The following is a 25,844-nucleotide window of genomic DNA, read 5'->3' on the forward strand; positions in this document are numbered from 1 at the left end:
AGACTCTTTCCAAAGTCTTTGGAGCATGAAAGAAAGTGGCTGTTTGAATAAATTATGTACTTTCATTCTCTTGTGGACTATTGTAAATTAGAAGTTCAAATGAGCCACAAGCAGCATGGAAAGAAGTGAACAGAATTGATTCTTTCAAAGAGAAGGGAAATTTTCAGATTTCCAGCCTATTCTTGAGAAACATGAATATTTCTGAACTACTTATCTATCGAACCATGTGAAATTACCATTTTGTAAGTCAAACATGGCCAAATATTGGCAATTCCTCACGGTCCAATTTAACATATGAATTGACTCATTTCCCTTGAAGCATCAAGGATATGAACCAAAAGGTCTGTAGGTCTCAAACTGATGCTCTGTAAATTTTAGTTGTGTTCCCCACTCTCTACCATAAGCATTTATTCTTGAACCAAGAAGGCAAACCAAAACCTTAGAAGGGACGGATCTATGAATTATCCTGTTTGATACTCCTAGATAATGAAATAGGGGAGATGTTAGAATTTAGAGTAAAATCATTATATATTACCTTAAATTATTTTCACTGTTCATGTGCAAATGTAACCAACCTTCACCTACCACAAATAAGGAACAAAATAAAAAGTACTAAACGGGCCTAAATTTTTTTTTTTTTTTTTTTTTTTGCGGTACGCGGGCCTCTCACTGCCGTGGCCTCTCCCGTTGCGGAGCACAGGCTCCGGACGTGCAGGCTCAGCGGCCATGGCTCACGGGCCCAGCCGCTCCGTGGCACGTGGGATCTTCCCGGACCGGGGCACGAACCCGTGTCCCCTGCATCGGCAGGCAGACTCTCAACCACTTCGCCACCAGGGAAGCCCCAGGCCTAAATTTTTAAAAGCTCCAAATCTAAATGCTAGTGGAAAAGGAATTCATGTCAGCTGAAGACCAAATTATTGCTTATTATTTTACTATTACATGTACCTGCTGGACTTGGTTTACATGTCTGGGCTTACATTATTAATTTAGTCTTGTGTGAAGTTTTCTGTAAGTTCGCCAAGGTAATTTCTGAGGGGACAGTTAATGAGAAAGACAAAATGGTACAGGATCTATCATTAGCATTTAGTTACCAGAGGCACAAACTAATCACAGCTGTGTCAGTGCTCACAATAACGGAGTTGCAATAAAGCTATCAGACGTGCCCAAAAAGGTTCTTCCTGGAAGGAGCATCTTGAAGTAGTCATTTCCTTCTAGTACATTCTTCTGTGTAAAGCACCTAATGATTTTTTTTTTTTTCTCTTCTGTGTAAAGCACCTAATGGTGTGGATTCTCAACTTCCTCCAGAGCAGGTTAAAGCTAAACTAAGAGTGCTGTTGCTCAACATTCAGAGTCAAGTTTGGTTCCAGGTAATTTCATATTACAGCACTCACGCTGTACCAGTAACAGATGCCAGATGAAACTGAAGACGCATGTTAAGTTTTAAAGGATGCCTCAAGGCAAATACTTCCCTTATTCCATGCAGCTAATTTCTGGTTGGCTAAGAACAGCATTAAGATCAGTCATAACACTTCCTTGTTTTCTTATTCCTTGGATGAAAAATTTCAGCACACACATTCTCAAACTTTGTGTGGAATTAACTTCAGAGACGTGTCTGTTCTCATTTCAGCTGTGTATCAGAAGAGAGTCCCTGTTCAACGACTTCTCCTATCTATACACTTGTCCTGTGAGGACAGTGTACAACACCGCAAGAGACAGGAAGCTCTCTTCCTGTTATTTTTGGTGAAGGTGCCATTTGGACCGGGGTATGCCTGCTGCATACTTTTGACTAAAAACTCAAGTTCAGGAAAACCCTAAGAAGGAAGACTCTTTAAGAGAATGTTTCACTTCCTCACAGGTGTCTTAGGGTGCTTTAACACAATGGCACCCAAACCACAGGTGAGGATGAAGTGAAGAGATTCTGAGGTCTCTAGGAAGATGGGTCCTTGGAGGCTTAGAGTCTATGCAGAAGTGAACAACCAACTGCCTTGACTATGTCCTTCAATTTGGATATGACCTTACATTGTAATTGTCAGTTGGACACTCCTGCCTACTTTGTGTCACAGACTTGACAGCAGTCGCTTGTTTTCTTGTAAATGTGCCTGGCTTTCCTTCTGGTACTTTCATACAGGTCCCTGTAAGCAAAGCCCCCGGCCCCTCCCACAAACAAAACAGGGGTTGTAGTCCCATAAAACTCTCAGTCGGAAAGCTACCCCAAAATAAGCTTTATTGCAAGAAAAGTGTCATATTTGATACACAGACCTACGAAAACAAACAAAACCAAAAGCCATAAGTTTTTCCTCATAAACACTTGATTACAAATTTACACTGTTTGTTTTTTTAGTTATTAGAAAACAAAACAAAGTCCCAAACTGGATCTAACTGGTGACTAATCTTTGGTCAGCACAGGTGTGAGAGGAACAACCCAGAGCCTGCATGTGCTTTGGCCATTTCACATATGAGGTTTGGTCACTGGTCCAGGGACAGGTTCTTGGGTTGAGAAGAACGCGGGGACTTACTCTTATTAGCACATCCTGGTACAATATCTTTTTAAATGACTAAAGCAAACTAAACATCAATTCATTGTACAAACATCTTTCATACACAATAGGCTATGATAAAACGAGACATATGGTGTATAACTACAGTATTAATGAAAATTCTAAAAAAATTGGATTTAAAAAAAAAACAACATATATTCCTTGGCTGTACTGCATGATTTGTTTGCACATATGGCAATCCTGAAATAGCTTGAACATAATAAATGCACCATTAATCTAAGACAGCACCAAACACTACAGAACGCCAGGTGTTCCTTTCCGAAGGAACAGCAGTTCTTCAGCTGCCTACAGTACCACAAGTATGCAGCACGCCCTGGGTAAGAATGAGGTGTTGTGGGTAGCACATGTGCTTCCTTGAGGTTATGAGAAGGAAATACAGTACGGTTTGGCCTGCAACGCTACTGGTCTCACAAGCAGTCAAGGTATTTTGCTACAGTGGTTGTGTGCTTCATCTTCTGTTGCCTGGTGTGTCTGGTGATGTGAAATATCATCACAATGAGCTGCTCTGGCTGTGATCTCCTTTATAAAGGATCTAATGACACATTGATTACACTGCCCGTTCAGCTCTGTGAGGCTTCCTTTAAAATAATCAGATGTGTACCAGTTGGATGACTGGCAGAAAACCAACGGAAACACCTCTTGAATCTACTGAATTTTTTAAAAAGCACCTCTAAAAGAAATAGCTCAAATTTATAAATCTAAAGAAAAACAAGTGAGTTTCCCTTTTTGTTTACATAGTTTGTTCATTTCTCCATATATTACTGCATTAAAAATAAATAAACATCTATATTTTTTTTAATTAGCAACTATAGCAAAATACCCAAAGTGTTACAGACTGCTAACAGGAAAAAAAAAGCTCACATTATTTTTGTGCATTTAGTGCCATATGCTGATCTCTTGAATATTTAGGTTTTTTTTTTTTTAATATATTTTAAAGTGAAGTTATATAGAAAATACAGTAACCACGGTTGCCTCTGTACTCAAATCTTTGGCCACACCAGAGTCTAATTATCACTCCCTGTGAGGGTCAACATCCTAAAGTCTGAAACAGGGAGGAAAGAAATAAAAGTCTTTTTTTTTCCTCTTTAAAATTAGTCATTGATTTCTCAGAGGCTTCAGAAGGCTGGCTGTGCAGGGATTTGAGCCTGGAACAAAGTCTGCAAGGGGTTAATAGAGTTGAATCTGCAGCCTCATTCTGAGAGCCTCCCCGAGCTCCCCTAGGAGGTAGTCGTCCTCATTGCTGTCTTCCAGTTTCTTAAGCTCCTTTTTCTTGTAGAGAGGGATGCTAGTGACTTCCAGTGTGTATGTGCCAGGCACGAGCTTCCTCTTGGCCGTGTGCAAGTAGCTGAGCCCATTCCTTTGGTGGATGCGGAAGATGCCATCGTCATTCCCTTGGGAGATGACATAGCGGATGTGGTTGTTGAGTGGCTCAATGGCGGGCATGAGTTCTAGGATGTGCTCCTTAGAACCAAGGCCGGAAAGGTTGAACTTCATTTTCACGGGGCTGTCCATGTCGACACTCTCCAGGCTGATCTGTTCAACCTGGAGAAAGAGCAGGAAACGATGTGGGAAGACCTTCGACAGCACAGGTAGATGACTCGAAAGGAGCCTGTTGTCGGGGTGCAGCCACAAGGACGATGTGTCTCTGCCCCTCTGCACTCTGCTTGTAACTTACTGTCAGCTGGGAGAAAAGGTCAATTCCACAGAGTATGCCCTGTAAATCTTTACGACTTCTCACTCAGCCTTATCCAGGTAAAGTTTCAGGTCTGGGCCTATGGGGAGCACTCACATTTCAAGTTTTCTTTGTTGAGTTTATGGAATATCATGCTTATTAATAATAAACAAGAGACAATTTAGGAAATGACTGTAATTTTTTTTTTTTCCTGGAGTTAAAACGAGAAGTGCAGCTGTTATCTAACAGCAGGGACTGTCCCCAGAGGGCTCTTCACTCTGAAGGCCCAGGTTGATTTTATGGTCACAAACCGTGAGTGAGTGTCTTTGCTGGGAGCTGTTAGTGCAGAGGGAGGGAACTGCAGAGTCGTCAGGGCTCAGGTTTGAACCAGCTTTGGTAAAAAGCCAATGGGGCATGGCCCAGATGAACCAAGTCTCCCTCAGTCAGCGGTATGGGAGGTTTAGGAATGATATTTCAGTAAGACAGGCAAAAAAAAAAAAATCAATGCATTGAGTGGGCACCTGCCAAAAACTTGAGAAAAGTGGTGCAGAAGTGCCCCCATCAGTGTGCAGACAAAATCCTGTCCCCAGAACTACGATGGGAAGGTTTTATGAGCAGAATTTCTGGATTTGTAGTTTGGGATACTTGATGAATATCTCAGTTGCCATACTTAAATATCAGTTAGACACCTCAGTCTCCGCAAGGTAAATGTAATGCTGGCCTATTTATTATTATAAAATAGAACCAGAGACTTTTTGGCTAGCGAAGTCTATCTAGTCTTACAAATAAGTTTCTGAGGCCCAGAAAACTGAAACAAATTGCCCAATTCACACAGCCAGTGAGTTGAAGACTAGGTTTTTTGATGGGGAATTCTGCAGTAACACTAACTGACAAGGATGGTACTCTCCCTGATGACTGGGGGAAAACATCTCCAGATACTGGGTACTATTCGGAGAACACGTACGATGCTTATGCCAGGCACCATTCCAGGAGCTTCACAGTAATCACTCAATCTTCTTGTCAGCCTTCAGAGGTAATTATTTTTATTCCCATTTCACAGGTGAAGAAATTGAGGTAGAGAGAGGTTAAGTAAAATGGCCCATGTAACATGGGTAGTAAGTAGGGAGGATCAGGGAACATATTCAAAATCATGAAGTCTGTGGCCTGCCCCTTTAACCACTCGGCTAACTACTATGAACAGCAAAGACATAGCAGCAGCAGGCAGTTCAGATCTTCAGCTCCTTACAAAATACAAGTTATGTGGAGATAAACTCTTTATGGGAGGAACACCTGTCTTATAAATATTACAATATAAGACCAAGTTGGCTTACCTACTGAAAATTAAAATCAGCCCAGTGCACTACATATGTATACAACAGAACTGGACAGATTCAAAATAATTTTGGTTTTTGAATCATTTCAAAATAGCTATTTCCTAGAAGGCCATATTATTGCCTTCTGGCACAAATCAAAAAAATGAAAACATATGATCTGAAACTGTGAATCTTAAAGTCCCCCAGTCCTTGTGTTTTGAGCTAAAAATGCCTCTAATTTTAATTTACTTGTCTCTGCCATAGTGTGTCCATGAATTTAGCCAATAAATTTCATGACAGTTTTAGCTTCACTGAGGCTGAAACCTACATAAAAGTTTACTGCAAAATATACGTGACTCCATATGGATAAAATCTGGTGACAAAACAAAGTGAGGTTACTCACAGCAGTGGGTTTGGGTTCATAAACACTTCTCTTCTGTCTGCTGTCTTTCTTAGAGTAGCCGTTGATTTTGCACTCATAGCATGCTTCCGGGGACAGAGCGTTCTCTTCATCCACTTCTGCATCCATTGACAGGTACTGCCCTTTGTTAAATCCCATTCCTGAGACACAGTGGCTATTTGCAATAGGATGCAAGGTGATGTTAGACTTCATTATAATGTTGACTACTGTTTTCCAGAGGTAGAGCAGAGATTTTTCCAAAATAAGAAACCCACAAAGCAAACCCTAAGATCATAAATATAAAAACCTAATAGTCTTGGTAACTCTTTTCTTCAACACTTAATACATGAGATTCTCCTTTATTCTGAACAGCAAAATTCTTCTAAGAGTGAGCCCCAAGTTTCCCCAATTTTCTATCCTAATTAGACTGAAGCACTATGTGTAGTTAAATCAGGAAGATAAAAATTAAGTATGAATTTCCAAAGAGAGTGCCAGAAGTTCTTTTTTTTTTTTTTTTTTTTTTTTTGCAGTACGCGGGCCTCTCACTGTTGTGGCCTCTCCCGTTGTGGAGCACAGGCTCTGGACGCGCAGGCTCAGTGGCCATGCCTCATGGGCCTAGCCGCTTCACGGCATGTGGGATCTTCCCGGACCAGGGCACAAACCCGTGTCCCCTGCATCGGCAGGCAGACTCTCAACCACTGCGCCACCAGGGAAGCCCCAGAAGTTCTTTTGATTCAAAAGCCTGAAGCCTATGTTTGCTGCTCACAACAAAGCTCTCTGCTTTACCAACTGAGATTTCTGAACTCCAATTCTGGTTAGTGAAAGACTCAGCGAGCTGGCTCTAAATGACCCTTGTCTACACCACGACTTTTGTTTCAAGCATTATTATGTAACCACAGTGGACATACTAGTCCACGACCCTCAGCGTCTGACTCACACACTGCTCCTTCTGAGGAGGGTGACCCTGACTGACTCCTAAACTCTTATCTTCTATGCTGTTGAGCACTGACTTCCTTGAAGGAAGGATGCAGGTGGCCAGAACCTCATCTGCAGCTGATAGGACTTGAGACAGCTGCACTTGGGAAAGTGCGACTAGCTGGAGGGAACCCAGCCTTGAGGAGACAGTGTCACACCAACCAGGCGCATCCTCTCTGTGCAACAAAAAACCAGATGAGCAAAGAGAGAAACAACTCCTTCCTCAGGGAGCATGGAGCTAGCACCTGCCAAAATTCACAGAAGAATCTGGGGTGAAGCCATTTCCATTTGTACTTAACTCAGGTGTCTCTGACAACACGTGAGCCACAGCATTTTTAGACAACTGCTTGTCTCTGGCCTTGAGGGATCCAACTGAATCCACTCAGGCCATTTTAAGAGGCAAGAGAGTGATACCTGTACACACATTTGAGTCTTATGCTCACCACAAAGGAGGTAATCCACATGCCTTCTTCCATGTGCTTCCTCCTCCCATTCCCTAAGTGCCCTGATCAATGCTTTTCCCCTGTGGGCTTTTAATCACCATGAACTTCCCCCCCACCCCAGTGCCGGGTGGCCAGGCGGCCTGAACACAGGGAGGGCAGCCTGAGCTGGACCACGCTCGCCTTCCTGTGTGCGGGGAGGTGGAGGGCCTTACCCCTGTCCCACTCTGTAGTAGCCAGGTGGGCAGCCGCAGAGGTAGCCCCCTTCCGTGTTGGAGCAGCCGTAATTGCACGGGTTCTTGGAAGACGAGCACTCGTTCACATCGTGGCAGGCACTGGAGAACTGGTCGAAGGAGAACCCAGAGGGGCAGGCGCACTTGTAGCTCCCCAGGGTGTTGTAGCAGGAAGCAGAGCCACAGGCATTTGGATTGGAGCACTCATTCTCATCTATGAACATAAAGCAAGAGACCCTTACAAGGGGTAGGGGCAGTGGGGCAAAGAAGAGCCTGAGTTTCAAAGTACCTACGATTTTACAGGGGAAATAGCTCTAGAACCGTATTTTTTAAATGTTTACCCTGATGGTCGATTTGCAAAGCCTATGAAATTAAAAAAAACACAACAAGACCCAACAAATCCCCCTAAATTATGACTTAAAACCTTGCCCCGCCCTTTTATATTCTGTTTGTACTAGGTTTTTTGGAATACCCTGGCAGCCTCTGGGGACAGATATTTGCAGTTTGACTACTGAAGAACTCTTCTATTCTATTATCAGAAGGTTACTTCAAAAGGCTACACTTCAGATAGATTCACAGAGACAAAGCAGATTGCTAATTGCCAGGAGTTGCAGGGAGGAAGAAATGGAGAATGACTTCTAATGGGTATGGGGTTTCTTTCTAGGGGGATGAAGATGTTGTGGTGTTGACGTTTGCACACTGCTGTGAGAATATACTAAAAACCACTGAACTGTACATTTTAGAAGGTGAATTTTATGGTATGTGAATTATATGTCAATTTTTTAAAAGCCTCTATTTATATCTGTATTTTTATCCATTCTCCCAGCAATTCCCAAAGCCTTCACTATATATGGAAAGAAAAGCAGATAAAAAATTTAAATACCTTAAATGAAAATAACTGAAATAAACATTATTTAATTGAACATTCTGAACCAATAACCTTGTACATTTTTAACACTTGAGAATGCATCAAGTGCAGACTTTGCCTTCTGACATGGGTTTGCACCAAGCCATCAGCTGACATAGGTTTTACTAGTTTAATGACTCACATTATACCATAAATGCCTGACAGCAAGATAATTACAGGTTGATACTTTCAGCTGCTCTTATCATTTTTACAAATTCAAAGCTTGATTGTGCTTTTAACTTTGGAGACGACAATTTTGCTCTTAACTATCTGGTTGATACCTATTTTGTGGCTTGACCCCTGTTGGCTTTATTATAATCCAAATGTCACCCTGGGCACCAGTCACATTTGGTCTGTGGAATTCTTTCAAATTCTCATGACTGCACTGGAGCATAGTGTGTCTGTTTACCTAATACCTGACAAGTCTATGGTTCAGCCCATGTGGGGAAACAGGCCCATTTGCAATTAGGTGTACCCTTGGGACACAGCAGCTACAGGAAAGTGCTTATCTGCAGGAGCTCAGAGAGATTACAGAAGATGCAGATACAGTCTCAGTGAAGAGGCCTCTCACACAGGAAATTAAACTTCATTAGCTATGGCGCAGAGGTTATTGAGAGGGCTGATGTTATTAGGCACATTTCTGTATCGTGATTATAGTTTCAGAATTAAACCAAACTGCCAAATGTAGAATTCTTAATTACTGGATATGAAATGTGCTACGATTACCTAATATGTACAAATTCTTAATAACCAGGCTACCTATGACATAAATATAACTATTTTATTTCTACATATGAAAGACTTGGAATTCTGCCTCAAAGGCTCATCTGCTTTTATAATTAAATCTGACATTTATATGTGGTGTTTCTCTCCTAATGGAGAATGTGAGTTAGGTTATAATTTAACAAAATGATCCTGCTATGAATATAGTATTCGACACTGTGTTAGGTAGAAAAATTACCAGGCAAAACTAGTTAGTTGAATAAATTGCTTTTAAACATACCACTGACACGAACATTTCTAAGTAGGTAAAATTTCTGGAAGCACCAGGATAGACTTCACGTTTATATGCTATAAACGTACATCACAGCATAATTCTATAGGCTTAGGTAATCTGACTTTGAAAATATGTTCCTGTTTGAGACCCACTTTGAGCTGACTCAAGCCTCGCTAAACCATGTTCAAGTTATTTTGAAAAGGACATACAAGGAACTAGAAGTTGCTGACACCACATAACCCAAAGCTTCATATACTTAGAAGTAACCATATGCAAATGTTAATAATATTCCCTTATTTTCAATTTGGAATAATCGTCATGCTTGCATATATTTGAGAATGTTACCTAAATCTGTACAGTCCACGTACCAGAATGTTATAAATGTTCTGTGGTAACTGGCTGGAAACTTCTGAAAGTATTCATTTGAATTAAAAACGTTTTTCATTATTAACACTTACAAGAACTGTCATTTTTCTTAAATTGGTAGTAGTATTAACAACATTGTAGGTTTACAATTTAATATTACTTAAGTTATCTGATGCACTAACATTTTTGTCTTTTTACAAGGGGACCCCACTTAAATCTGTCTGAAACACTTCATACTATATTCCCCCCTCAATCATATGAATAACTGAAGATATTTCATACCCATAGTGACAGATAAAAATGATTTGTGGCCTTTCGATTTGCATTTTGTTATAATGCTTGTTATTTTGCTAACTTGTTGCTTTTATTAGTTCCCAATGGGTTGTTTAATTCTCTTACTGCCATATATTTGAGTTAAAATTCCAACTGTGTTCTGTGGGTTCAAGGCAAGAAAGTCAGCAATTTTACTAGAGACCACCTGGACTGCTCAACCCTGCACAGAAGAATCTCGAATCTTTCAAATTAAACCCCTGCTTCATCTTACTTACCAGGGGCCTGCTGCTTATAGAGGCCCATTTTAGCAGAGCAAGCTAACAAATTAATTCTTGCAATTGGGGATATCTGTTTATGTATCTTTAGCTTTGAACTCATCTTTGAAACCACTTATCCCTCTGTCCATGGGGGTCTCTCCTGACTAGAAGGCACACTGGCCTCTGGCTAGACTCCAGCGTGAGCTGCTTTGGGGTGACTGCCTTGCTTAAGTGCCTATTCCAAGGATCCCAGCAAGAAGAACTGGGATACATCACATAGCCCTGACTTTAAGTTAGACCAAATTCAGTGAAAACCTGTGTGGCTATTTTCGCACTAAATGCTTACAGACAGAAACTCCTGGAAACTTAAAAACGTAGAAATTGAGTGGATACTCCATACATGTTCCTATTTCCACTCATGATCACTTTAAAAACAAGAATTTTAGTTAAGCTGACACGTGTGAAATATTAGAGGATCATTCTTTTGCTTTAAGTTCTGTAGAATTAAACAAGAAGTCCGTGGTGTTAACCAAATAGAGGCTTGGGCCTCATATTTTATAAACAACACAATAAAATCGTTTCATATTGTTTTAATAGCTATCTAAAAAAGTACCATTCCCTATGTTCTGAAGAGTGTGCCTATACTTTATCTCTGTTTATGAATCAATAAATCAGGGCATAACAACTTCTGCGACATTCTTTTTTCTATGAAGAGAAAAGAAGTAAACTAAACTTATGAAGTTATTTTGATTGACTGCCTAACTCATCATTTTGATAATCCTTGCAAACTCTGTCCTTAACTCCTAGATCATTGGTGGTTTTTGCATTTCCCCCACGAGTGTCTATTTGTGGTGTGGCTAAGCATCTGTCTTTAACCTGGCACAAGGCCACAGCAGACTTGCGATGACGTTCAGAGTTGCTTTCCCTCCTTTGAAATTTGTCTTGATTTTCTCAATTCACTAAACTGTCATTAGAAATTTCTTTTCAGAAGATCACCAAGGATAAAATCAGGTTAATTTATTTAGTGGATTGCTCACAGTAAAAGATCTGAAATACACGTGGGGTAATTTAAATGACTACAGAGAAACAGGAAGTACCCCACTGTTTCTCAGCAGGACCACTGTTCCCCTTTCTGTTCTGCTGTGCCAGCATCTAATGTCACACTGTGTTGGATGGTGCCTCTATGAAGGGCATTCAAATGGAGCCAAGAAATTAGGCATATGCTAACTAAGTTAGCCAGCCATTCAAGTAGAGGGTAATGTTCTCTTTGATCAATCTCTCCTTAAAAGGAGAATTTCCATGACTCTATCAAGTGCAAGAAAGGGAGCTGAGTGCCTACAGATTTTATTTTATAAACACTTTTGTATGGAGTTTTCAATAGAATTTGCTGTAACTAGGTACTTTTTCTACCTTAAAATCCTTTAGCCTCTTCATTAAATATGTGACTGGAGAGCACAGATGAATGGTGCTCATTAAGTTGATCTGAATCCCTTTAGATTTATATGAGGGCGATGGATGGGCAATCCTTCAACCCCCAATCAAAAGATACTAAATTACCGATAAAAGCCCTCTGACCTTAACATGTGAAGATGATGATTCTTGACACCATCTTCAGAAACTTAGAATTACACCTAGCAGAAAATTAAAATTATGAAAGCTCTAGTTGAGTTACTATTTAGGTACTTAATATTTTTATTATGTATATTTTCAAATACACACATGTACAGAGACTAGTTTAATGGATCCCCGTGCATCAGTCCTAAGTACTGGTTTTTAAGTTCTAGGGTTTAAAGCTACACTGAAATGCCAGTCTTTATTGTTCGTTCTTTTTACTCAAAGATACTTTAAGGTGAGAAAAGCAGATGCTGTGTAACAAGCGAGTGCTCACCGACACACTGATTCCACTGGTAATGCTGAATATATCCTTGAGGGCAGCCACACCTGTAGCCTCCCAGGATGTTCTGGCAGCCATGCTGGCACCTATGGTTTCCATCACATTCATCAACATCTGCAAAAACAATCCCGGCAAGATCTTTATGTAACCTTTCTTCTACTATTCTTAAATGAACTCCAAACACAGCCTGGGGTAACTATTATCGCAGGAACAAACAAACAAGACATACTGAGGGGCTGTGATTTTTCCAAGTCACATGGTTATTAATCAGTGGTGGTGCAGAGAACAGTTCTGAGATAAGAAACCACATCATTCTTATGCTATCCACCAGCCATGCCACGTCAGTGCTCTAAATAACAACTTAATGTCAGCAAATCAACCATAGCAACCACAAATGTTGTGCATTTTGGATGGATTAACTACATACGGTATGATTTATTTGGTAAATGATATAAATATCTTTGCATTATATATTCCAGTAGGTTCAAAAGTGATTGACATATAATCCTCATTTTTGGGAAGATACAAGCACTACAGAAATACCTAAAAAGTATAATGGTTTGCACACAAAAAATTTTATTACCATTCAAGATTAATTAGATGCAAATTTAAAGTATTCTAAATATGTTATTTTTAGACACGATATAGTATTATGACACATATGGAATAATTTCTTTGTTCAGACATGCATACTCTTCTGGAATGACAACTGAGGCTTTGAAACCTACCCATAAAAAGTGAAATGAAATTGGCATGTCTGATGTATGCATAACAAATTTATATGGATAATTAATAAATGATATCTTATGTGGATGGTTACAAGCCAAACCCACACATGGCAAGCAGCTGTATGTTCAGAATACTTTCAAAGTCTCAATGACTTCGAATACAAAATATTAAAATAGAAAATTTTTAAACTGAATTTTTCTTGGCGGAAAATTAGATGCATATAGAAGTCCTATAATTCTTAGAGTATATTAAAAAACTTTGAGTAATTCTTAGAGAATATTAACAATTTTGAATATATTTCTAGAATTCAAAATCATATATTTCTAAGAATAATTAATTAAAGGGTGACTAATATCAATAAAGACATAAATTACAATTGTATATAAAAATATAAAGGGGATGTATATGCTCTCAGAATCTCTGGCATGAGCATTTTGTAAAAGCTACCAATCCTAGTACATTTGTCTCATACGCTAGCACTTGCAATAGAAATACTGAAGAACAATATAATATTTTATTGACCACAGGCAAATTCTTATTTTATTCCTACTTAAATGTTCCCTTGGACTTAATAGGAAATACCTATTGTGACAGAGACTTTATAGGAAATGCCCTTTATAGAAAAGAGAGTGAATCAGGAGTCTCAGACCAAATAAAATCGCCATCAGTTTTCCCCAGAGCTTTCTGTACATTTTTTCGGTTCTCTATAATTCGTTCTTTGTCTCACACGTAACAGTTACACATTCAAGTATCATGGAACAGACATCAAGTTTTTTTCTGGTATACTCATACACCACTGTAAACTAAATTAAGTACAGAATTCTTTTTCAGTTCAATTCTTTTTTAGATCAGTAATTAGGTAAACAGTTACTTTAGAAGCCAATTTGTACTCACAGAATTTTTGTTTCATCACATTAAGGTTTTCCTCTGCCCCCAAAATGATATATGAAAATTTATGAACAAAAACATCAATTTCTGGGTTTTATTTTGTTAATTTTTTTTCTTTTGAGATGATCTCAACTGCTCATTGAGTGGCTTGGAAGTTAAAAGAAAACAGTTTGCTGTATTAGAATAAGAATATTTGAGCAAATAAACTCACCTTCACAGTTCAGTCCCGTGGCATCAAGAGAGAACCCTCTTTGGCATTCGCAGCTGAAACTTCCAGGGGTGTTTTGACAGATTCCTTTTGCTCCACAAAGTGAAGGCTGAGACCCACATTCATTGTTGTCTAGCAAAGCACAAAGTGGGAGAGCGTCAAGCTTCCCAATTATTGTATGACTCAAATTTTACTACATGAAGTAAAAAGTGAAGTATGAAAGCCTAAGTTTCATGATGTGAAAACAGAATTTTCGGGAAATGTATACCATTATTCATGGTCAAGTTAAAGGCAAAAATGGTCAGAAAAAATATATTTCAAGAGATTTGAAATTAGAGCATATTTTGGGGTCAATTGAGGACACGGTTTTCGATAGTACAGACAAAGTCTCTTAACCTGTGTGCCTTCTAACATAAAAAAAAAAAAAAAACCCAGCATGTTCATTAGCATGTTCTAAATTACAGTGAGCCTTTACTCATATTTTATCTGAACAAACATGGTTATATTTAGAATGCAATATAAAGGCATTGCCTGGAATACGCCTCGTGTGCATGTGCTTGGACTATATAGGATTTTTTCCTTTGGATATTGTTCTAGTGAAAAAAAATCTATTATTAACAACATTTTTAGACCAGTAATTATGAGGGATTGGTTTTAATGTAAATACTGAGCCATTATTCTACCATTTTTTAAGTACAGTTTTAGGCTTCTACTAAAAGTTTGCAAAATTTCTCTTTTGTAGTTTTGTCTTACCAATACAAGCAGTGTGATGCTGTGTGAAACCAGGTGGACATTTACAGGTAAAACCTCCCAGAGTGTTGACACAGAGGAACTGGCAGTTGTGCTGTTTGGTTTGACATTCATCAAGGTCTGCAATGAAAGAGAAGCCTATGAAAATTGGAGCAGAGTTATCTAGCTTTGCCTCCTTTCTCAGGAAGCCACGAGGAGTATTTTGTCTAGATTTTTGTTGGAAGCTTTGTACATATCCATATGCATATGGCAAGGGGTTTCTTTTCACATACTTAAGCAGCATAAATATGATGAGCTACAATGATAGGATGGATAAGGTGATACATACCACAAAGTTTTCTTAAAATAAAAAACTGAAAGGATGAATCATAGTGGTGTTCATGAACTGTTCTCAAAACTAATATCCAAAGGTTATAATTCTTGTATTTAATGCACAGTTTAGTACATGGCTGGTCACTTATTTCTATTAAAGAAGGGATTAAACAAAAATAAAACAGAATCTGAAAATTGATGAAGGTCTTAACACAAACACTGAGTCAGGTTCTCAGGATCCAAATGAAAACACCATCATAAATACCAGAAGAAGCAAAATCACAGCATCTATAATTCTAGTCATAAATGGAACTAGTATTTGAACTATACTGATAGAAAACTCAAAATCTGATTTTGGTTGGATTGGAACTTAATATGGGAAAACACATTTAAATAAATTCACAGAGCAATGTAAGATGCAGACAAGACTAACTACTTTAAAGCTTAAAACACACACACACAGTTGCACTCAAATAAAAATAACTATAAATGTGCAAAATTAAATTGACTCATAACGGTTCACTAAGTAGAGCCAAGGGTCTAATATTGCTTCCTATTATTTTATTCTATTTGTTTTCTGGTATTTCTTGGAAGTAAAACTTCATCTTCTTGAGAATAAACTGTATTTCAAAAATTTAATTAGGAATTTCCTCAGTCCATTATTTTCATACCGATGAGGTTTACTATAAAATTGAACATATGAGTATAGTATTGAAGCTCTTTTAATTATCTAATTTAGTTTGATAATTACTACTAAAACTATGTAAGCAAAAATTTAAATTTACCTATTCATTTTCAATCTTCTGCAGTAAATGTGTAATAAAGATAGTTTAGAGAAATGAAATCTCAGATAAGCAACAAAATAAATATTATTTTAGTTGTTCAAGCTCTTCCTTCACCATAGCTTTCTGTATTATTTAATTTATTTTTCAGTTTGGGTGGTTTGCTGTAAGAAGCAAACCACTGTAACCCGGGTTTTAATTCTCTCTGCCTCCTGGCATGTGTCCTTTGGTAGAATTTTCTATGAATCATAAAATGGTCACTAGGAAGATGTGCTTTAGTGAAGGTGAGACACACAGTATCATCCCTGATTAGCTGACTTTGAATCTGGAAAAAGAGAGGACTCTTTTTTCAGAAGAATGCAGACTCTTCACTCACCTTTGCATGTCTTTCCGTCCTCCTGTAGGACATAGCCCCGAGGACAGGAGCACTGGTAACTCCCCTCCGTGTTCTTGCAGATGAAGTTGCAGGGTTTTGGGGACTGTGAACATTCATCAAGATCTAAGCAAAAGTGATGTGAGGATTAAATTATTGGTTAGAAGGGAAAACCAGTCCCTTTCCTCCCTCCATATTCTCGCTTCATCTTTTTCCTCTTCAACTTAAAATGGAAAATAGAAATGAGGCACAGAACAATTTTCTCTAAATTAATTTACCGGTTTACTCTGTCGAGCGTGTCTTGGGCAAATATTATAATATCCGGAACAACTGTCTGGGTTCAAAAAAACACACTAGATTTTTTTAGATTGGTGTACTTTGGTTTACAGCTTGAGAATCATCAACTTAAAGGCTAGAGTTTCTTTCCTTTGACACGTGGATGTGGCAGGATTTCTCAACCTCTCTTAGCTGACACTCCCCTAAGAAGCTTTTGGCATCACAGACTGTGCTGGAAATCTCCCACTTCCCCCTTCAGATGCAGTCCTCACCCTGGTCCACCCTGTTTTCGGGCCCAGGAGCTGAACTGCACAGACACCATTAGCAGGCTCTCCTGCCCTCTGCCTTCAGGCTGGTCCTTAATTCCTCAATTCCCTCCTCGCAAGATGGGATCAGAGGTCACAGATGCTCTCAAGGCAGGTCTCTGGGCAAAACTTCTTCCCTCTTCTAAGTTTCAATCTTTCCCTCTATCTTTGGCCCAGAGGTGGTACAGCCCCAGCACTCACTATTATCCCTTGCAGTTTCTGCCCACTCTACCCACACCTTTATATACTGTCTCTTTGTCAAAAACAAGTCTCTGTAAACTGTCCTCATTTGAATATGCCACCTTCTTTCTGCTAGGACTCTGATAGCAAATCACCTCCATTTCCCCCATAAAACACATTGATTGATAGCCCACAGAATGCTAAAAGCTCATGATTGATAGCCTAGTCTCTATCACTCTCTTGCCCAAACAAGTGAGTTGAATGTTTACTAAGATTTAGTTTGGTTTTTCTTAACCTTTTCATGCCAGGTACGCTTGTTATTAAAACAAGTTGATGTAAGTTGATGAAATACGAAGGAGAAAAGTTTTTTTTCTTTAATGAAAACTAAATGCTTTGGAAAGACTCAGAAAGGCAAGCTACCAACCCCCTCCAATTGTCACAGAATGGTGTCGATGAGACAATAAAATAAATTAGAAAAAGAGACTGTAAAAATGTAGAAGGTCTCTGTACTGAGACTGCTTTGCAACTGGAAATTTTAGATGATGCTTAATTGGTATATTTTATGCAAAAAAACCACAATGAGACAAGCAAAAAGCACTCTCTCCATACGCAAACACACAATTTCACAATCAAAAGTCCTATTCTTTCATTAAAAGAATGACAAACAAACGTGCCTTTATACATTTTAAATTAAACATAAAATGTTGAAAATATATTTTTAATAATTTCTATGTTTCCCTAATTGCACAGACTTTTTGATGAATTAAACAATTCTGTGTCTCATATTACTAGACAAGGCCTTGTACAACTCCTATGATATTAAGAACCACACTGCTGAAAGGAATGGCATTTTTTAACAAAATGTACATTCCAAAGCTCCATAATAAAGATACTCTGCTGACAGTAAATGACATGTAGGAAACAACCACCCAGATGCAGAGACGCCTCGCCTCGCCTTACCTACACACGAGGTTCCACTGATGTCTGTGGTGTAGCCAACCTTGCAGAAGCACCGGAAGGAGCCCATGGTATTGATGCACTGACCATTGGTGCAGAGATTTGGCATAACTTTGCATTCATCAATATCTGTGCGCCAAAAACCCCAAGGCAAAAACAAATGTAATTTAATACAGATGCAAGAATAAAACTGGTTAGAAACTAAGAGAAATTAAGGAATTGACAGATCATTAAGAACCAACAATCGCAATTGTGCTGGTGTACCTTTTCATCATTCAGTCCAGTGGCAACGTGGAAGGGAGAGAAAAAAAAGAATCTGAAGTGATAGGAAGAGGTAAACAAAAGGAAGGCTATGTTTAAAGCCCCACTGAAGTCTACTCGTTCTGCAATCTAAGTATGAATTATTTTTTGGGAATCTAGAAAGCTACCCCTCTGAAGTTCAACTAATTTGGAATTTGTGATAGTATACCATGGATTGGCTTTAAATTCACACTTGTATTAGACTGAAGAAAGTGTTTCATTAGCAAAGTAATCAAGCACAAGGTCGAGAATCTGTATAGTAATAGAGGAAAATGATATTTTTAGGACATTAGTATACTGATTGTACCAAAAAAATGGAAACTACTAATCATTTATGAGACTTGCTGGTTTGTAAATATGTTGCCAACAGAATGAGTCCCTGCGTACACTCAAACAAATGCGTTACACACAAACAAACAAGTAACCTTTATTTAAATGAAGCAAGTATAGTTCAGGAGTTATCCATGGCCTTTGGGGTTAGACAGATATGTTCCATTCCTTGGTCCATCCCTTAAAAAGGCTGTGATCTTGGGAAAATGATTTATCGTTTAAGCTTTGTGCTTCAGTTTCTATCTTTTAAAATAGGAATAATAATAGATTCTGCCTTTTAGATTTAATATGAAGATTATACCTTTCAAAGTCTCTGAAGCATTAGCGAAAAGCATATACAACCACAACATACGCACACATATTTTAGCTATTATTTTACTTCCTTCAAATTAATCTGATTTAATGTTCACTGTGTTAATAATATGCATGAATTTCCTCAACTCCTTACCTCTTCCATCAGTGGTATATCCTGGGCCATGAGGACATATCTTTTTGTACTGGGCAGTTCCAGGAAGTGGGCAGAGCTCACACTGGTGACCCCAGCCTCGCCCCCCATCGCAGCAGCATTCTGACTTTGTGACAAGGTTACGGCTGCTGGATGCCATCTGACACATGGTCTGCAATACCTCTGCAAAGCAGAGTCCCTGTCGATTGTCTGAAATGAGAATGTAGTTAATAGGCATCAATGTCAAGGAACTGACACCTTGGTCTTCAAATTAAATAGGACAATCAATGTTCTCCTTAGAAATACTTTCTTAAAAGCTAAATATTCTTTTAAGACAATGTTTAAGACAATGATTAGAAAGTTTTGTTGGAGATTAATTTCATGGAGTGTTCTTTCACTAAACACAGTTTATTAAATTTAATAATAAGTGAAACTATATTTAAGAAATAGATTGGGGATTTTTCTTTTTTTTTCATCTGCAGCTAAGTGATAGTAAACTACCATTCCTGTAGAATCCAGATAAAAGGAAAATCAAAGAAAATTATTTCCCTTTAATAAGCAAATGAGCAACAGGATTTGTTTTTGAAAAGCAAATTCTAGACTATGTTATAATTTTGGTACATATTCAATCTAATCTCCTGTATTTTAGACATCTAAAATACTGTTCAAACATTGGATTAAGTAGTTTTTAAATTATAAATAAAGGGATTTCAATGATATAAGTAGGCAAAGAGATCTTTTATGTGGTTTTAAGAACCATCCTAATGAACTGTTAATAATATGAACAGAAAAGAATACTTTTTCTGTAGGTTATCTTTTCTATTTCCAAAAAGGTCTAGATTTAAGACAGCCAATTTCTTGACTAATAATTTCCTAGGATTTGAAGCAGATGACAGCATTTTGAGAACAATCTGATGTAGTTGAAATGTTCTATTTTTGCACCAAATCCAGTGATGAGTGCTAGTTCTCTGTTTGCCTTAAATTGTACTACTCCATACTTTTACACCTGCTCATAATTAACTAAAATGGTTTATGATGTATGCATGTTATCATTAAAATGTCTGAGACTTATATTTTCCAAAAGAAAATATTTTGTAAAACATTTTCCTGTACCATAAAATAAAAATCAACTTTCACTGCATTTTTGAAATGTGGCATATTCTTTAATATCATTAATACAGCAAAGCTTACCTTACATAGCAAATATTTTCTTTTGGAATTAAATCATCCCCTGATGTAAGTTTTACTAACGTCACATTTTCCATAGAGCTTAATTAATCTTAATTTTGGAAAGACCATTTAAGATGGTTATTTACATTAAGCATAGATGTAGGTACAACACATACATATACAAATATGTCATTTTAATAGATGTCTACCTTTAAAGAAGAGGTATGTGGATTATTACTCAGATTGGGGAATCTGTTTAGCAGACAAGGATACATATGTAGAACTCTTCTGTGATGATGTCACAAAACAGATGTTTCATTTACCAAGTAAAATATACTCGTTTATCAACTTACCAAGGCATTCAGTGCCTGAAGAGCTTGACTGAAAGCCTTCATTACACTCGCACCTATAGCTCCCAATAGTGTTAACGCAACGCCCATTTTCACAGATTCCTGGCTTGGTCCTGCATTCATTTTCATCTTTAGAAAAGCAAATAATGTGAATCATGAGTAGACTATAAAATTGTAATTTACAAGTTTATCTTCTAATGGGTTATATCATACTTAAAACTTCCTCACCAAAATACTAATATGATAGAATACTAATTTATTTTTAAATATACCTCATCCTTCCAAGACGGGTTCTTGGTTAACAAAGTGTTTTTTTCCCTTTCTTTCTTTTCCTCTTCCTCTTTTCGGGGAAGAGGTGATATTTGATGGAGAATAAGAAAATTGGCCTCCAAAAGGGATTACTGACAAGGAGAGAAAGAACTTTGGGGAAGAGGATGCCAATTTATGTGATATGAGAGAGAGGCTGAGGGTGGGAGAGGGGGGGTAGGTGTTAGGGAGAGGTGGAGAGTAGGGTAAAAGGGCACTTATGCCATGGATAAAGGACAAGTTCCTAGACTGCCTTTGAGTAAAATCACAGGAGTGGAGCAGTGTGTTAAGGGCGGCTAATGGAAGAAGGAATTTAGGCCGTACTGCTCTTTTGATTGGTGATAAATAAATAAATATATTAGAGCAAAATTGTTTTATTAAAATCCCTATATACTTACTTATTGTGTTTATTTGATATTTTGTAAATTTTGTTTGAGGTATTTTTCAAATCAATGTTGTCAGAAGCATGAGAACTCATGACAATTAAATCCTTCTGATTAATTGCTCCCTTCATGTCTATACTTTTCAATCTTCAATCTGTTAATATTTATTTTGCATGTGCTTGCTTTTTATTAGCATTTGCCTTGAATATCTTGTCCTACCCCTTTATTTTCAATCTAGCTCACATTTTGATTTGGTACGTTTCTTGTAAAAAGCACCAAGCTGCATTGTAAAAGAATTTTTAAAAGTACATTTGCCTTTTAACAGAAATTTGAACTATTTCCAAACTGATATGTTTGGACTCTTGCCTGCCATTTTATATTATTTTATATTTACCATGCTATTGCCCCCTTCTCTCAATATTTCTTCGATCAGTCTAGTTTTCTCTGCCCTCCTCTCATCCCTAACTCATGTCTGGAAGTTGTAATCTTCTATTCTTCCAGTGGTAACCATGAAACAACTTCAACATACACTTTAATGAACATTTTTCTATTAATATCAAGAGGTATCTGTTTCAAAAGCTTCTGACCATAACGAGTACCTTGGTATGACTTCTTTCTCTTCTCTCCCTGTGTCACCTGCCATGTTGATGTGGTCGAGAAATTTTGGTTTGTTATGTTTTTGTTTTTATTGACCACCAGCATCTATTTAAACCACATAATAAGCGTTACTGGTTTCTTGGCTTACCATTGCTTCACGTATACTACTACTTCCTCTTGAATTAACTTTAAAAAATATATTGGAATATAATTTGGTAATCATTTCAGAGAGGGTACGTGGGTGATAAATATTCTACAACACATTTCTGACAATGCTATATTTTTGTTTGCTTTATCACTAGATTGGATATAAAATTTTAGTTCAAAATTATTTCTCCTTCGAATGTTTTGAAAATACTGATGCCCCACTGTTTTCTTTTACCCAGTATTAAGGTTCATTTGTAGGGAATCTGGTTTTGCTCTCTTGGAAGCTTTAAGGATTTTCACTTGCTCTTATTGTTCTGAAACTCACTGTGATGTTTCTTGTTAAAGATATATATTTTTTCTTTTAGGAAACTTATTGCATAAGTTTTAAAGTATACGCAAAAGTATTAAACTGAGTTATGGATTTAAAAAATTGTACAGTGTTTCTTATTTCTAGAATCTGAGGGTTCAAGGTCTACCTTCTTGATCTCATCCTGTCCCTAATGTTGATACCATTATTTTGATTAGTATTTTAGTTGTCTGATTTGAATTACTTTTTTCAAGAAGGGCTTTTGTTGGATATACTGAGTGAGTTCTGCCATGTTTGATGATATATAGTACAGCTTTTATACTTGAAAGATAACTTGATGTATCTTAAAGTCTTGGATTACTTTTGCTTTCACACCTTTGGCACTGAGAATCCCTGAGATAACTTGACAAAAAGAAATTACAATGGGGACTTCCTTGGTGATGCCGTGGTTAAGAATCCCCCTGTCAATTGCAGGGAACATGGGTTCGATCCCTGGTCTGGGAAGATCTCACATGCCGTAGAGCAACTAAGCCTGTGCGCCACAACTACTGAAGCCTGCACGCTGCAACTACTGAGCCCACGTGCTGCAACTACTGAAGCCTGCGTGCCTAGAGCCTGTGCTCTGCAACAGAGAAGCCACCGCAATGAGAAGCCCGCGCACTGCAACGAAGAGTAGCTCCCACTGGCCGCAACTAGAGAAAGCTCGCACGCAGCAACAAAGACCCAATGCAACCAAAAAAAAAAAAAATTACAACAGATCTCATGCATAAGAAGAAGTCAGAATTGTAACAGTGTCTTCCATACATGTTATTTCTACCCTTTCATACACTTTGAGAAACATATATTACTCTATAAACATGACTTAGGAGTCTAGGTTTAACTTGGTTTTCAGATCTTGTAAGAACAGTGTTTTCAGATCTTAGAAAAACAGTGTTTTTGAAAGAACCACTGCATAACCAAACCTCTAAGGTGATCTATTTTAACTTTATTAAGTAGTGGATTTCGAATGAAATATCTATTAGATTAAAAGAAACTATGAAATCCAATTATAATCTGATGGGTTGTTGCAGACATTTAAAAATTAATTTAATATTACATATGTAATTCAGGAATTCACTCTTTTGTAAAAAATTAAAATTGACACATACAGTTGAATTCACTTCAGACCAGTAACCTCTAATAGCGTCCCTGGATGTAATTCTTTTTTTACGAATTGGTGTTTATATCCTTTTTCTCTTAAATTTTTGCCCACTAATTTTAGCATCCATCTGGATCTTGTCTGCTTTAATGTTATGTTTTTTGTAATTCAAAACGTATAACTGAAACACATCTAAAAAGACCTGATTGCTACAAATCTTAGATTTATTTTCTTTCTTTTTTAAAAATTTTCCTGACAATGCAAACAAATGTTGGGAAATTTCTCTTGAGCGTAAGATTTTCCAAGTTGCCACAGAAACCTAATAACGATAGAAAAGATTAATAATATTTTACAGTTTGCATATTGTATAATGAACCTAATAGAGTCTTTTAATTTTTAATCTATTTGGCTATTTGCAGAGAAAATAATACACCATATTTTTCCAGTTTGATAGCTAAAATTCAGATTTTTCTGGTTGCTGAATACAGTAAAATGATATAATTACCTTATATCCCTCTTGATTCGTGTTATGTCATCAATCTTACTACTTTCAAATCATTTTTCTCTCCTAATAATATTCATTACACCAAATTTATTAAATATTCACAATGCCTTAAGTCACACAAATCATATTTTGCTTTTGCATGCACATCTTGTAACTGAATATATGTTACCAATAGTGAGAACCTGGAGTGTAATTTGTTGTGGAAGAAAGCATGCTGGCCTTGGGGAAAAGCTTTTGTATTCCAATATGATGTTGCAATATAAACACAAAAATAAAGAATTAATGGTTAAAAATAAATAAATAAATCTTTTCCTGTGTATTTACTGGCTTGCATATGTACCTACAGAAAAAATATTGTATGATTTACAATTTTCTTTAAAATATGACACATTGTATATATTATTCTGTAACCAAATATTTAGAGTTATTTTTACTTCAGTACATACACATATCTATTTTATTCCTTTTAACTGCTCTGTAAGGTTTCATAGCATTGCCATGCCACATTTATTTAGCTGTCGTCCTGTGATGGGCATTTAGGTTGTTTCCTACTCTTTTTTGTTGTTGTTGTTGTTGTTACTACAACCAAAATTTAGTGGACATCCTCATGTTTCTTTTCTTATGGTAGATTCATTTTTAAAAACAACTTTACTGAGGTATTATTTTCTGGCTATAAAATTTCCGTTTTTAAGTGTACAATTCAGTGATTTTTAGTAAATTCTGGAGTCGTACAGTCATTGCCACAATCCAGTTTTAAAACGTTTCCATTTCCCAAAAGGATCCCCAGCAACCGTTTACAGCCACTCTCCATTCTGACTCTTAGCACCAGGCAATCACTAATAGATTTATTTTAAGAAATACTATTATTATGTTATTTTTTCCCAAATAAGAAATTATTAGTAATCTTCAAATGTTCCTCCAAAAATATCCACATTTTTCCAGGTATTGGAGGTTAAAAAGGGAGCACAGCAGATTCTTAATTAAAGAAGGGGAGACACTTATTCTCAAGAAGGAGGAAGACTGTGTCGTGGGTTGCAGTGCCTCAGGCGACAACACTTTAGGGAATAAGTGCTGAGATACTGGATGGGGTGGCCATGACCAGCTTACACGGTGTGATACTTCAGTACTCATCATAAAATCATAACATTTCAAATTCCTGAGGTGATGTTAGAGCCCCAGCCCTACCTCCTCCCTTTATAGAAGAATTAACTGAGGTCCAAAAACATTAAAAAATATGGCTAAGTCACAGAAATACCCAGCCTGTAACAGAGTTCTGGAGATTACCTGCCTCATTACTCTCCTCATTCGTGGAGTGATACAAAAGCGAGAATATTAACTCATACTTTTAATTTTGCTACATAAGTAAGTAGCATTGTTTCAAGGAGTTTTTTTCCACACTTCTAAATTTAATGATTTAGATTTACAAGACAGAGAATTATGATAAACAAGAGGGCATATATTCTAGGACAAGCATCATCTCCACTGTATTATCCAGAACCTACTGTATTAGCATGGACCCTGAGATCGAAGAAATCTAGCTATATAGCACAGCCTTGAAACAGCTGGAAAATAGCTGGCTTGCAGTTAGGATGATTTGGGAATAGCGCTGTAAATCTGTCTTGGAGTAGAAGTATTAAATAAAAAGACACCATCCCATAAAGCCTTACCTACACAGCCTTCTCCATCAGGCCTTCGGGTCATCCCAGGCGGGCAGATGCACATGAAGGTGCCAATCAGATTCTTACACATCATGCCCCTAGATTCACAGTCATGTAGCCCTTCAGCACATTCATCCAGGTCTATAAAATATTTTTAACAGGA

General features: G+C 37.5%; 1 protein-coding gene across 1 annotated transcript in view; it reads right to left on the reverse strand.

Moving 5' to 3' along the window:
- Nucleotides 1-2,207: 2,207 nt before the first annotated feature.
- Nucleotides 2,208-25,844, reverse strand: part of FBN2 (fibrillin 2) — a 231,510-nt gene continuing 207,873 nt past the window's right edge. The window contains exons 55-65 of the mRNA XM_065873429.1: nucleotides 25,691-25,822; nucleotides 20,644-20,769; nucleotides 19,124-19,330; nucleotides 18,049-18,174; nucleotides 16,331-16,453; nucleotides 14,864-14,980; nucleotides 14,114-14,242; nucleotides 12,280-12,399; nucleotides 7,574-7,805; nucleotides 5,947-6,118; nucleotides 2,208-4,100 (exon numbers count right to left, since the gene is read on the reverse strand). Coding sequence (XP_065729501.1) covers nucleotides 3,726-4,100; nucleotides 5,947-6,118; nucleotides 7,574-7,805; nucleotides 12,280-12,399; nucleotides 14,114-14,242; nucleotides 14,864-14,980; nucleotides 16,331-16,453; nucleotides 18,049-18,174; nucleotides 19,124-19,330; nucleotides 20,644-20,769; nucleotides 25,691-25,822 — 1,859 coding nt within the window. The 3' untranslated portion in view covers nucleotides 2,208-3,725. The remainder of the gene's footprint in view (nucleotides 4,101-5,946; nucleotides 6,119-7,573; nucleotides 7,806-12,279; nucleotides 12,400-14,113; nucleotides 14,243-14,863; nucleotides 14,981-16,330; nucleotides 16,454-18,048; nucleotides 18,175-19,123; nucleotides 19,331-20,643; nucleotides 20,770-25,690; nucleotides 25,823-25,844) is intronic.

The sequence above is a fragment of the Phocoena phocoena genome, chromosome 3 (genome assembly GCF_963924675.1).
Source record: "Phocoena phocoena chromosome 3, mPhoPho1.1, whole genome shotgun sequence".
Lineage (NCBI taxonomy): Eukaryota > Metazoa > Chordata > Mammalia > Artiodactyla > Phocoenidae > Phocoena > Phocoena phocoena.